General features: G+C 35.8%; 1 protein-coding gene across 1 annotated transcript in view; it reads right to left on the bottom strand.

The window, feature by feature from the left end:
- Positions 1-11,250, bottom strand: part of TTC18 (Cilia- and flagella-associated protein 70) — a gene marked incomplete at both ends in the record, with an annotated part of 48,187 nt that extends 36,937 nt beyond the window's left edge. The window contains 5 exons of the mRNA XM_035732281.2: positions 3,989-4,098; positions 6,993-7,065; positions 8,614-8,734; positions 9,762-10,106; positions 11,143-11,250. Of these exons, the coding sequence (XP_035588200.2) occupies positions 3,989-4,098; positions 6,993-7,065; positions 8,614-8,734; positions 9,762-10,106; positions 11,143-11,250 (757 nt within the window). The remainder of the gene's footprint in view (positions 1-3,988; positions 4,099-6,992; positions 7,066-8,613; positions 8,735-9,761; positions 10,107-11,142) is intronic.
- Positions 11,251-15,349: the final 4,099 nt, after the last annotated feature.

Genomic DNA, 15,349 nt, shown 5'->3' with positions numbered 1-15,349 from the left:
CGCAAAAAAGCCACAGTAAAAAGACCCATTAGAACCGAACTGAGTAGCGAGGAAACCAAAAGTAGGTTCCAGGAACAACTGAGGTCACGATTAGGTAGTTCTGAAGACGAGGCTGACCCAGATGTTGCTTGGAAAGATATACAAACAGCTGTGAAAACAACAGTGACATCTATCAGTGATCTAAACCACAGGGTTACAAAGAACCAATGGATTTCTTCAAGGTCTATCACACTGATGGATTCTCGCAAAATCATACCATCAGGCTCTCAACATGATGAAGAGAGAAAACAAATCAGATCTAGGTTAGGCAAAAGTCTAAGGAACGACCGTGAACAGTGGTGGGCAACGAAAGCAAAAGAGATGGAAAAGGCGGCGACTATAGGGAACACAAGACAGCTTTACAGACTAATAAAAGAAACTGGAATTAATAAGTCAAGTGTAAGTGAGATTATATCGGAAAAAGACGATACACTCATCTGCTCCCAGTCCAGGCGTTTAGAACGATGGGCGGAACATTTCAGAGAACAGTTCAGCTGGCCTTCAGCTACTCTACAACTACCCTCCATTCCCAGACAGCGTGAATGGAACATTGAAGTAGGTCCCCCAACTCTCGCTGAAGTTCAAAAGGCTATAGTTAATCTGAAACGAGGAAGGGCAGCTGGTCCAGATGGATTGGCTCCAGAGGTCTTTAAGGATGGTGGTCCAATTTTAGCGATTAGGTTGACTAATATTTTAGCTAAAATCTGGGAGTTAGACGTTATTCCATCTAACTGGTCACAATCACTTATCGTCCCAATATATAAGAAAGGGTCAAAATCATCCTGTGACAACCACAGAGGGATTAGTTTAACTAATATAATATCTAAAATACTAGCCTCGATAATTATCGGACGCCTAAGACTCGTGAACTGCAAACACGAGAGAACCAAGCTGGCTTCAGACCTGGTCGTGGCTGTATCGACCACATATTCACCATTCGTCAGATTCTAGAACATTGGCATACTTATCGGCGTCCGACAATGGTGGTCTTTCTCGACTTAAAAGCAGCATTTGACTCGGTAGACCGCGAGATTCTGTGGCAGTGTCTGTCATTGAAAGGCGTACCTCAGAAGTACATAAACCTTGTAAAGGCTCTTTATTCGAACACTACTAGTCGAGTCAGAGCTTATGGCGAACTGTCATCTACTTTTGCAACCTCAAGTGGTGTCCGTCAAGGTTGTCCACTTTCCCCATTTTTGTTTAACTTCATCATAGATCTACTGATGGAAATAACTTTCTCGTCGACTGAGTTCTCGGGTATTGATCTCCTACCAGGAGGTCCACTTATCGACTTAGAATACGCAGATGACATAGTCCTGTCTGGTGAAGACGCTGACAAAATGCAGTCTTCTGGTAGCACTGAGCAACAATACCAGGATGTTTGGAATGCGCTTCTCTCCCTCTAAATGCAAGTTGTTGCTTCAGGACTGGTCTGCGTTAACACCTGAACTAAGGATAGGGAGTGAAGTAGTCGAACGCGTTGACAACTTCACTTATCTTGGAAGTCTGATCAGCCCTAATGGGTTGGTATCGGACGAAATCTCAGCACGGATTCGAAAAGCTCGATTGGCTTTTGCCAACTTTCGTCACCTATGGCGAAGGCGAGATATCCGTCTATCAATAAAAGGACGAGTATACTGCGCGGCAGTCCGTTCTGTTTTAATTTACGGCAGCGAAACATGGCCATTAAGAGTAGAAGACACTCGTAAGCTATTAGTATTTGACCACAGATGCCTTAGAAATATTGCTGGCGTCTGCTGGGATCACCGGGTAAGTAATAGTGAGGTTAGACTCAGGGTATTAGGGAATGATGGTAAATCAATTGATGAGGTTATGAATCTTCATCGACTGAGATGGTTGGGCCACGTGTTACGTATGCCTGAACACCGATTACCACGACGTGCAATGCTATACGGTATTGGAAATGGTTGGAAGAAAGTTAGGGGCGGCCAAACCAAAACGTGGCATCAGTGCTTGAAGTCACTAACTTCTAGTCTGAGCCATGTTGGTAGATGCAGACTACTTGGTTGGGGTCCGCGTGACCTTCGTAACCAATGGTTGGAGATTCTTGGTGACATGGCTCAGAATCGATCACAATGGCGTCAGTGTATACACTCCCTGTCTTCCCTTAAACTAAGAGATTAAAATCGCTTCATATCTTTCTTTCTACGAACCAATTCTTTCTTCTTGTACTATATCTCTATATGCAATCTTTCTCTTATATATTACTACCTTTGACCTAACCACTGCTATGAATCCGGTGTTCATCTTGTTGTGCTGATGCGGTATGGCAACCTGGACCGATGCACATATGTGCCTGGTCCTACGTTGTAGCTGACTGACTGACTGATTCTTTCTGATACGAATAAGAATTATGTCTAATAAATTAACTATTAATATCACTTACATGTCAGTGACCTATCCTGTTATCCGCTAAATGTCATTTAATCATGTTTATTTCGCGTTAACATTTCGTTTTATTACAAATGATGACTTCCTGGAAACTTAAGATACTTTTTAAGATAACAATTTATTTAGAGCTTGTATCAGTAATTCAGTCACATGAGGAGCTATTAGTGGTTGTGCTAGAGATGAAGTAGATAAATTTATCCACATCGGCCAGGTTGTTTATTAAAAACTATCACAAAACAAATGGAGTAGATAAAAAAACTAATTATACATATATAAAACTGATAATCATTGCCATTTCCACTTTTCGGTCGCCTACATTTAATGTTATATTGTCATGTGATACGATCACGATTGTAATCAGCTTTTATTCTAACTTATTTAGATACGGAGCGATGGCTTAGTGGTCAAGACGTTCGACTTTCGGCTACTAAGTCTCACGTTCAAACCCTACTTCAGCTTGGGTAATTAACTAAGTAGAATCATTAGGTTTCACACTTAGTGTACCTCACACATTGTTACGACTACAGATTTAAGATTATGTGTTAAGAATTAAGTATTTAGGGCCATTATTTAATAAAAGGGTTAGTTTGCATGTTTTATGCAATTTGTTCAGGATGAATTGACCATATGATGAATATAATGTTATCGATTGTATTCTATGATAGTAAAAAGTAATCCTGTCATCATTTTACAAATTCTGACAAGCAAACAAAAGTATATCAACTAGTTGTTTGATGTAATATTAAATAAAAGTCACGAGGAGTAACAGGTGTAAGTAAAAAAAGTAAAAAAAAGTACCTCACCAAATACCTAGTGAATGAAGTAACTTTATTGCGTCAAATTTCAGAACTTATTTCAATGTAGACGAAAAATTATAAAGAATCTAGTTAGAACATTAAAAACAAATCAAGGACGTGTCAAATTATGGTAGAACTAGTAAAGTACACACAATAGATGTTCAGTAAAACAGCTTCATGATAATTCTGACTAACTTCTTCAAAGTAAACACGTCCTCAAAAATTACCTAATTGTTAACAACCCGTTATATCCTTAAAGAATTATAAATCCACGTTTGTTTATTTAAAAATAATTCGGTTCACATTATCCTTACAACTAAAATTGTTAAGAACACATTTAAACATCAAGAATCAATTGAGATTAGCGTATACAATTGAAATGAAAACCTATAAACATAAGGATCTAAACAACATACGCCTGCATCATATACACATGTTCATGGTCAGAACTCTTATCGATATTTGAAAAAAATCAGATCCAATAAATATTATATAAATAACAATAATATTATTTAACTACGAGGAATGTATTAGATATTTCAGTGTTGGTCATAGGAGAACAAAGACTACAAACAGATTAACAGCTAAGATCATGTGAAATATAAATAAGGTGATCATTAGATTATGATAAAAATCATGTTTACAGGTATAGAAAACCGAACAAAATTTACTAATTAAGAAATCACCTACTGTAATCTTGCAAAATAATCTGAATCTGTAAATCTCAAAATAAAACGTACCACTCTGTAGACGAGATTTTAAAACATCGGGAGGAATAGCTACTAGCCAGTTGAAGATACCTGCCATACCACCGGCAAAGAGAGTTTTACCAACACTCAATTCATTATTCCTGGTAAACGATAAATAGAAAAGGAAACTAACTTTCGATTGAGACGAAATAGGAATAATCGAGATGATTTGCAGAAAAAAAACTTGCATCTGCTCCATTGAGACTCACTTTGAACGTACTTTTCGCCTTTAACCCCTTACTTTTTTACCCACAAGACCTTATTCAAAAAACAAACACTTATCTCAGACCGACTCAAATAAAGAATCATTTTATGAACTGCTGGGGACAACACTGATCTTCTAATGAGCAACCATATATCTCACAGATTATGAGTAGCCTAAATTGGAGAAACTCAAACAAGACTTCATCAATACTGTGGACAGTGGGTATCTGCGGTAAACACCAGTTGTTATCAGATGACGAAGCAATTTGTAGGATGAACACTATATAGGATTGTTAAGATAAATGTACCCAGAAGGACATATCTCACTGATATGACAAGTAACATTCAATCCTGATAACCAAGTATTAATTTCATTACGGAGTGATTAAACTTACAAATCATTTCTTTCAATAGATCATTTGCTACATAACATATTCACTATTGCATCAAACATTTTGTATGTGTTAGTTTTACCAAAAAACAAGCTTTAGCAAACCATTGATGTCCGCATCCACAGAACATGAATAACTGAGGTATTCATCAAACAATTACAGATTATAGCATGTGACAAATACTCAAACAAAAGATAGAGATATCTTGAATCACAAGCCGAAATTGGGGTTGTATAATCTTCCTGATGATAGTATAACTATAATTATATGATTAAAATAGACTGCCACTCTTGTGATACTGAGTAAAGGTGTATTTAGTAGTTGTCATTAGGTTATCAAGGATGTCTTCATAGCAGCAGTTTATCAAACAGGAACAATCGCGATGTGGGTTCACCATTAACAACCCTTCATATAATGAATAAACTCGGATTAGTAGATAAATCATTTAGATCTAGTTTAGGAAAGTAGATTTCGCCGTTAAAAATGGTGAACAGCTTATCGATAACTAGTGGTGGTTCAGTTCCAGTATCATATTTAATCCAGTAGAGAAATCTGCATTAATCCAGAGCTTGCTGTTATACATCTTTATGAAGACTATAGAAGCTACCCAGGAACAGAGAAAATGACGTTAAAATACTCGGGTTTTGGGGTCTGTCCCTATGTTTGGATTGCAACTAATTTGAGGACATGGACCTCCCCTTACAATCCGAGGTATCAATTCTGTTAGTGACCCATTAAATATCAGATTTAAATTGACAGCTCTGAATGCCCCCTAACCACGGGAACATCCAGCAAATACCTGCACCACATGTTGTTAACCTTTTCCACCCTATATTTTAATATTTAATACTCGGTGTTTCTGATGCATCTACACAATGCTACTTACCTATCTTCTCGAGAAGGAATAATCAGAGGAACTGGTTAAGATAGTATCAAAACAGTAATTGAAAATTTAAAGACGCTCTATGAATTTGAACCTCTCCCAATACAGTATCTTGCACAAAATTTCAGAGGACCAAAAAAGTTAACACATACTTCCAGAACACTGACTCCTGCGGAGAAACGCTGTGGGGAGATCGCGAAACGAGCGAGCAAAAGTCGTCACAGTATGAAATATGGCAGAGTTTATTAAACGGTTATAAAACCTTGTTAGCCGCTTTTGGTTTTAAATCAATAAAATCTCCATACTTTGAAAATCGACTGCAGTTCTGAGTAATAATTTTATGGGTATTTTTAATAAATAGTACTGATTACTGAAAAGTTTGATTATGCAGACACACTATCCCGCATAGTGAATAATCACTCGATCGCAGGTGAAGTCCAAGTCACTTTACTAGAAGAAAGACCTACTTCACTACCTAGTTGAACTGACCTTTGATATCAATTCATTTGTGTCTTGTATAATTGCACATCGTTTATCGACCGGTATTTTTTGTATTTATTTTAACAAAGTCCATTACAATGCACCTAAAATCAGCCTCCTTATCAGTAACCCAACCTACTGAACTTACAGAATTGTTTGACAAAGTTACAGGTAGAATATAATGAAAAACTAATTTGTCTTTTTCGAAAATGATATCAAAGTGGATATGTAATCCCCAAAACATCTACGACGGAAAGCAGAGAAAGTCCAATCTTACACGAAATGCTCTCATAAACCTGTGAATTCATAGTCTTCCCCAGAAAATGACAGCATTTTCAAGAAAGTGACAGTGGAAATGAACCTCCAGCTTAAATCCAGTGGACGGATAAGGAGTCTGTTTAAGTAGCCTAGAAAATCTTGAGCAGTTAATTTGTGACACAATACAACGCATATTTTCGTTGGATTCTATTTAACACATGATGACTTATTAGTTAGTCATATTTATTTATACACATAAATATTGGCACAAGGAGGCACCAAATACATATGCACCACACAAATCATTCGATTTGTGTGAGAGCTGGAATACTATCCTGACTGAGGTATTTATAAAAATAGTGCAAAATCAACAGCTTGGTACGTCAAAATCCAAGAAGCCATTAGACCACACTGTATTTACTTTTGGGAAGAATGATATATATTTTAAGTGTTTTTACTTGGATATACTCCATTATCTTGATTCTGGTTTTGATAGGATGATTTTTTGTGCCACCCTTTTTGACTCATCATGATGAGAATTTTTTGTTATACATAAGAGTGAAATAAAACTTACGTAACACTAAGTTGTAACACAGTAATTAGAAATTTACTTCATGAACTAAGTTAAAGTTCAGTAAAAAGTTAGTTAGTAACATATAATCGAATGAACACACAAATACTAAGATGAACATTTTAAGGACATATTTTTACACCAAAAATCACATCCGATATGAACTTACAAATTTTAAAAATTCTAATCTACATCAAAAGCACTCACTTTGAGTGTGGATTCCTTAATGCATCTTTCATTAATTCATAACTCAGAAAATACACTCCAGATGCAGGGACATCTAACAAAAGTGTAAAATGAATAATAGTTATTTTAATTAGTCAGCATGATAATTAAAGTAAATATGATCAAGCAACCCGTAGAAATGTCTTGTACGGTTATATGGGAAGTAACTGACTATGATTTTAATCTGATATATTTATTTTTAACCAAATATCAACTCGACTGAGAAAGCAAACATCAGAAAGATTAATGTAAAAAATATCACATTCGATTCGTTACTGATATCCAAAATACATTAATGTAACATTCATGAGAGTACAAATGAATAGCGTATTACCTATTTATAAGTGCCAGCCCCTGATTTTTTACATATATTTGTAATAAATTGATTTTTTTATTTTTTTTTAAAAAAATTTAATGTACGTTAATCGAAAAAATGGCACAGTATGTCTAAACTAATTTAAAAAGTTGACTTCATTTCATAAAAACTTGTATAAATATAAACAAAGTTTTTGATTTTGTTGACTAAATAATTTACGCAAAGGTAGACGAACTTGTAAACTTTTACAGTAAATTAATTATTACAAGGATACCAATGAAAAATTTATTATCCGTTTTTTGTCAAATATAAGAAATTTAAACAATGATCGGTTACTGATAAGTGACTTATGTCAATATTCATCTAAGTCATCAATGATGAATAACTATTAATGAACAGGTTGCAATGTGCTTTATCATAGATGGAATTACAAACCACATAGATAATAACGAAGATAACTTCGAAAAATAAAGTAACAAATAGAAGTGCTCTAAATAATGAAAATAACCGAAACATAAAGACTGATCGAAGACCAAGTGATTTCAATATAGAGTTGTAAGGTTTTGTAAATTCATTAAATCTTATTAATTAACCAGAGGTTGGTAGGTGCAAACTACTTGGTTGGGGTCCGCGTGACTATCGTAACCAATGGTTGGAGACTCTGGGTGACATGGCTCAGAATTGATCACAGTGGCGTAGGTGCATACACTCTCTGTCTTCCCTTAAACTAAGAGATTAAAATCGCTTCATATCTTTCTTTCTACGAACTAATTCTTTCTTCCTGTACTACATCTTTACTGCAATCTTTCTTTTATATATTACCACCTCTGAATTAACTACTTTTATGAATCCGGTGTCCATCTTGTTGTGTTAACGAGGTATGGCAACTTGGACCGATGCATATATGTGCCTGGTCCTATGTTGTAGCTGACTGACTGAACCAGAGGTTTAGTGCACAATAGAAGGGTGCAAAACTTGTTATTTTCAATATTTTAAAATACACTTTACCTAATGTGGAAAATATTAATTGTAGAACCTGAAGAGAATTCATCGAAAAGAATATTCTTCGTTCAAATACTAGTCTTTTAATATGACGGGGATCTTTAAACGATTAAAATATTAAAACCAAAAATGAGTTATGGTTATCAAGACTGGCCACTGCCGATATATATGTAATATTTACGGTCACGGGACATAACTTATGACAGCTTGCTTTCTATATTCTAGGGAAATTTTAACTCTGATTTTATTGGGGGACCATAGGAATATACAGTTAAGTGACCATACCTCGCAGAAGTGTTGCAGCTGTTCCCTTGAAAATGCTTCGAATCCCACCTTCGCGATACAACTGACGAAGAACATCAACCGGTCCACTATACTTCAAAGGTCCAATTGCATTCGACTGAACCTAGAAATTATTCAAAATAATATGAAATAACTCCCCAGAGTAACTTTTCGAGTCTAAAAAGATACCGTAATTTAAAATCTACTGAGATAAAGTAATCATCAGGAGAACTAGTAAATACACAGCTACAGATTTTAAGTATTTGAATAACTAACTACCTCGGAACAGAAAAAAGGGGTTACATTGGCAAAAAAAGATCTCATACTTAGCAGACGAGCAACTAATGACATTACGGACCTATGTAATTTCTTCGCCTTACCGAGTTAGGGTTTTATTGGCCAGAAGATACTCAAATGTAAGAATATGTACCCAAGTAAATAGCATATTCAAAGGCAACCAAAACACTGAAAATTGTTGTTAACCAAACTATTTTTGAGTACTTTTTGATTTTGGTAGTCCAAACTTATTTTGGTCGTGCATTTAGACCACTAAACAGGCAATCTTTAGGAATAGATGAGAAACACAAAGGTATAAACTGACAAAGGGATTTCTGATTTATGGGCTATTATCAGTGTAGAGCTAGGTGATACGCATTGTAATGCGTATTTCATAGCCCCAGAACTAGAATATTTTTTTTAACTTTCATCCATTTTTACAAACCCTAACTGATGGTTAACAAAAGGCTGTGTAGTTAAATTTTAACTTAACATTTTACAAACCATCCTTTTCAAAATTGAAAGATGCAACTAGGAATGTGGAGCTCTACCAGGAAATGAGGAAGCAACTCAGACTACATAGTTCTGTATGCAAGGAGTTTTTCGAAAATAGAACGAGCTCCCCTAACACATTTTACGTAGCATCTAAAATGTGTCGCCCAAAAACTATTTGAACATGATAGTCAACCAGAGCCCTATTTCATACGGTAATTTATTCAACCACTTTTGAGGGTGAAAAAATAAACAGTAACAGAAATCCGGCTTTATCGTTTGTGTGAAATTATATTTAGTATACGTGACTACGTGCACAGGATGCTGTGAAGTCTTAAATAAACACAAATAGCTGGGATAACACAGTTATACCAAAGTCTTACTTGCAATAGGCATTTTATACGCTCTCCTGGAGCCAAGATTGCAGTTGAAAAAATGCCAGAGAACATTCCCGCAAACAAAATTTCATGTTTCCTACAATAATGTAATAACGTGAAAAATCGTATGTACCTTAAATCCATTGGATCCTTGGCAAAAAGCTGCTTACCTAAATTGTACCCAAAAAAGCAAATGGCGAATACAGGAGCCACTCCGGCTATGGGTGCCCCCATCCCCTTATAAAGTCCAAAGATACCATCAGCCGCTACAGTTTTCTTGACACAGTCAAAAGTCCCATAATACATAGGCGCTGTTCCTGATGTTACGTGAGGCATTGTTTGAAGTCGAACCTAAGAAAACAACTTGATAACTTACAGGCAGAATAGCATCTATAAGATTTCTACTAATCATGAATTCCTATGCAAAAAACCATATTTTAAATAGGTTTGCTCGCCAGAATTAAAAAACCGCCGGAAAACAGGTGGTGGAAAGTTAGCGAAATATAGGAAACAATATGAAATCAAATAACAGAACACCATCAGCTAGACAGAATACTCAGGTTACGCGACCCGGTTAATTGTCAGTAATTTGGATATTTTAACGTAAAAAGGTTTATACGTTTAAGAGAAGACTTTTGAACGGTCTAGGCTTGATGTCAAAGCCTCTGAAATAACGAATCACCTCAGAGCTTATAATCTAGATTTCATAGGACAATCTTATAAAGAACGCAACTGGAACGACTAAAAATCTATTCATATTGTAAGCATCTTTTTAGAACTATACTAAGCATAAGAATTCCTCTTGTATGTACGATATCTTTAACAAATATACTGGTATTCTAAAAATACGAATTTTTACGCTGCGACGAGTAAATTTAATAGACTGTAAAGCGATAGTGTAAATGAATCAAACAACTACTGTGGTATCATTATGATTTAGGAAAGTTGAAATCAATGAGCACTACCTAGGAATGCTTCACATAAAAATATACCACAGACCATCGAACGCGAAAGTAATGGTTACCTGAGTACTGAGAAGTGATAAGATATATGATTAACAAGAACTATGGTAGGTAAAACAGGTATAGAAATGAAACCACGACAATCACAAGCTGTGAAAAAAATGCGTTTGCAGGAGTGAGGTGGAAATAAATATTTAGTAATCTGAGTATTAGATATACTTTTCAAATAATACCTATATCTGACTACTAAATAAAGAATAATAGGACTGATACAAATGTACTACGAGCCATACATCTGTTTTTAGAAAGATAGAAATGCTATATCTGTAATAATTTTAGCTGACATGGGGACAGCAAAATTAATGTGTATATCAAATTAGAACTATGGAGAAGACAGACTCTCAATTACAATCAGTAAAGCAAACCTTTATTGTGTCGAAAGGGTGACCAATTGCAATGCAACATGCTCCACCGAACCCACCAGCTAAAAAGCTTTTAACGGGGCTAATAACCTGAACTCTAGATTCAGACATCAATTAACGTGAGTAGACTGGAATTCAGACCTCATGTCTAAGGTCAAGTATGCTGTATTTGGGCGAATCAAACAAAAGGTGCAATCCTCAATATTTGTCTAACAGGTATGATAAAAGTAATTTTCGTTCCGAGATCGAAAGCAGATATGCAGTGTTAATGTTCTGCATACTAAGTTAGTTTTACCTATGAAATAGCTATTGAGTATTATTGCTTTTCAGATTCCATTTTAAAGATCAGCAAGTGTGTCAGACTCTTAGACGGTATACTTGAAAATGAAAATAGTAAAACTAACACTGATGAATAATTCGACGCCTCTTAAAAATACCTCCAGAAGTTTGGCGATCACTGAAAACATTAAATGCAGTTACCTTACTTTGCCTAAGCTTTGAAGGCTGACAAGTGTACTAATACATATCAAGACCCTAATCATGCGTTGGTGAGATCGACCAAATAAATCTGACCCTTTACCAGCCCCCTTATCCACTCAAAACTTCATCGATTGATTTTCAACTTTTTTATTCTACTGGTCTGTGCATTGATGCTCACGAGTATTATTTTATTGTTTGAATAGTCGGTTTACTAGTCCGATCGATACTAATAGCTGGTCAACTATAGTCATGAATAAGTATTATGGTTCATTAAGTACTTTTAGTGACATTTACATGCTTCAGTGGAACGGGTTTGTTCAAACACCAACCACTAGTAAATACGTCGCTTACTCAACGTAAACACACAGAGGCTGGCAGTCAACGTAAACAAGCACTAAATAGTTATCCAGATCTAATCATTCACCTTGTTCCTTCACTGATTATTTTATTTTGTTTTAAACCATGAACCATCCCTTGAGATCGTTGTTCGATCAGTGTCTTCCTGATTTCCACGTACTTTTCCGGACTCTATTTGTAGTAAATCAACAGCAACCTTTTTCGAAGTTCCATATTATCCTCGTCATGTTCCTGACTACGGTTCCCCAACTCGTGCCTCGAATTTTTTATTTTGTTTCCAGTCTTTTTCAATTATCGTATCCTATTATAACTTACACGTTAACATAGATTACGTACGCGTTATATCATAATATCTTAATATCCCTCGAATTCGACTATAATTTTAACCGCCCCTAACGTTTTCCACTAGACCCGCGAGGTCTTTGTCTCGCTATGTATTCACGTTCCAGCTCGTCCGTGACATTATTAATCTAGCAAGACGTTTCGCATAGTTAAAACCATGGGCGAAAACAAAGTCATCGCATTAATATATCGTACTGCACTGGTGGAAATATATTACTACATATTATATGTTATAATGTAATAACTTAACTGTAGTATATTTGTCTGTTATACAAGTACTCAAAATAGAAACTCTGGAGTCCACATGTACGGCTGGTAAGGAGTTAAAGAATAGTTCTACGTCATGGTTTGTACCGTAACCTGACAATACACATTTCTTAATGTTGCACAAACCACTTTAAACGTCTAACACTTCTGAGCACTTAAAATTTGACTTATTTTGACATGTATAAAGTATTAGCATCTTAAACGACATCTTTCTTGCACTAGCTAATACCCTTTCAATACCATAACTAGTTATAAAATAATGGTTTGTGGATATCGTCATAGAACAATGTCAAGACATAACAATTATGTTATATGAGTGAAAAATTTGATGAAATGAATAATGCTAGCACAGTCGATAAGTTGTATGACAATTTTCAATGAAAAATACTGTTTTCTGGTGGTTATCGTTATCTAACAGACGATTTCTGTATGTTTTTCTATCGGTTGCTCATCTAATAAACATCCTGGGAACTTGTCAGTCTAAATAGAGGTCTAGCGACACACTCGCTCGTGAAAATCATCAGTGTAAACGGTCGACCAAGTCTCCTAGAAACTGAAAACGCTGCCATTGGATTTATCTTAACACTGAAAAATGTCCATGCTATTATCGTAAACAGGAGCTGGAAGCTATACTTGCCTTGATTACAGCTTATGCTCTCCCTCATAATCACACAAACAGCACTCGCTGTATAATGTCCTTTAAAATATTATTCGGCTGAAAATATAGTTCAGTACCATGACACCTATAAGTCTAACTCATAAGAACTACCGATTTCAACAACTCATAGTCACTCAAGCTAAAATAAGTTGACTCCCATCTTATACAGGACTTGACACTTGCAGCTGTCAAGTATACCTTACCAATCTGCAGGTAAAATCGTGAATAATTGGTTTATTCCACATCGGAACTTTACGTCTTGAACACATCCTTCGCAGATGTACTCAACTAATCATAACTTTGATTACTGTCACACATTGAAAGAATTTCTGACGACAGCAGTGGAGTTGAAACTTATCACGGTTAAGCAATAACAAAGACGAGAAAATCTCTCCGAAAACAGATGAACTATAATGAAGCTAAAAAATTAACTGGAACGCCAGTTGGGATCTCTTTCTCTTCACGATCACAATTCTATTTTCTTAGTTAGTCTACTAATACAGACGTAATTGGAAATCAACACATACAGACAGTATGCCAGGATGAACACCAACTGACTATCAACTTTAAATTAAAGATAGTGCTATTAAAGTTTTTTACCTTGTTGATTTTTTCACTTGATTAGTAATGATCTTAGCACCAAATACTTACACTGTTCCTATGTTGAGCACTTGACCACCGGTTACTGTTATACATTTTGATGTAATTTGTTAGAGTATCTTACCAGTGAAAAATTCTACATTATCGCCGTTCCGATTTGTACAATTCTTGAATATTTCCTGCGTATATTTTCACTTTGCAACTACTGGGAATAAAACAAAACACTTTCCGTGATGTTAATCTGTCATACACCTTGTCAATACCTGAAAGATTCTTATTATTCAGCTGGTAACCCCTGGTGCGTTATAATCATATTTGGTTCCGTATCAAGCTAACGTCACGCTAATTTTAGTGGGAGATTAGAACAATGGTATTGGTTCTTAATCACACGATCTTTGGATCCGAAATTACCATAACTGGGAAGACCTACATTAAACACTGAGGATAAGAAGAAAGGCAAATGTAGTGAATTCGAAAGGATGGAAACTGAACGGCATGGTTCAATTATGCAGGTGTGGCCATGCTATTTAGCTTCATGTGTGACTTTGAATATCTCACTCTGTCCGTTTCAAAAATGTGTTCTCCGAATTCAATAGCTACGGACTCTGACTGTCACGATAGGACGAGTCGGCATGAACTTGTGTATAACTGAATTTCTGAAGAAACACAAATTGTTTGTTCACTTCACTTGAGTACCGAAAAGCTGTTTGTAAATAATAATACTGATAATATAGATGTGATTTCCACATAAACTCTGGTAGATTGAATCATGGCATCATCTCTTGTCCAAGATTTTAAGTGAGGATTGTCATTCCACTAACATTCACTTGGATCTCAATCTTACATTGGTGAACACGACTAAAGGAACACAACGTGATAAGTACACTAATATCGACCTACGAATTAATCATATACACCAAACGTCTCTATGGTACTTCTTAACACTCAACAATTATCTCAGCTTAACCAGTTTTATATTTTACAATACAATCGTTGATCCCAGAAGCTTATCAGCGACTTTTAATAGCTTCATGGGACAATATTCTACTATATGTGTTGTTTTCAAGCAACATATTTTAGATAACTCATTATTTTAACACTACCTAGTTGTTAGAATTGCCTTTGCCTTACCTAGCTGTAACTTATCCAATTCGACTACAAATTTGCATCTGTATTTGCTGGCATACACCAATTCGCCTCTTTGCCCCAATTCGCTCGATAAAATTCTAACTTTGTTATCTGTGCTATCTGTTAACAAACTGTGGTTGCTGCTTCTTATCGCCTTCTGATATCAAACACCGTTGCAGTTTATATAATAACGATTATCAAGGTGATTGATTGGCGAAGTGCAGCCTCAAAGACATGTCCATGCCATCGAACTCGGCGTTTCAAGATATTGACGCGGATTAAATTATCGTCACTGCTCCCGAACAGACGATACGGAACCTCTACATTACTAACATGGTGTTGCCACCGGATGTCAGTAAACCTTCGGAGACAACAATG

This window comes from Schistosoma haematobium, chromosome 2 (assembly GCF_000699445.3).
Source record: "Schistosoma haematobium chromosome 2, whole genome shotgun sequence".
In the NCBI taxonomy this organism is placed as follows: domain Eukaryota; kingdom Metazoa; phylum Platyhelminthes; class Trematoda; order Strigeidida; family Schistosomatidae; genus Schistosoma; species Schistosoma haematobium.
The sequence above is the reverse complement of the archived record's forward strand: the minus strand, read 5'-3'. Positions and strand labels throughout refer to the sequence as shown.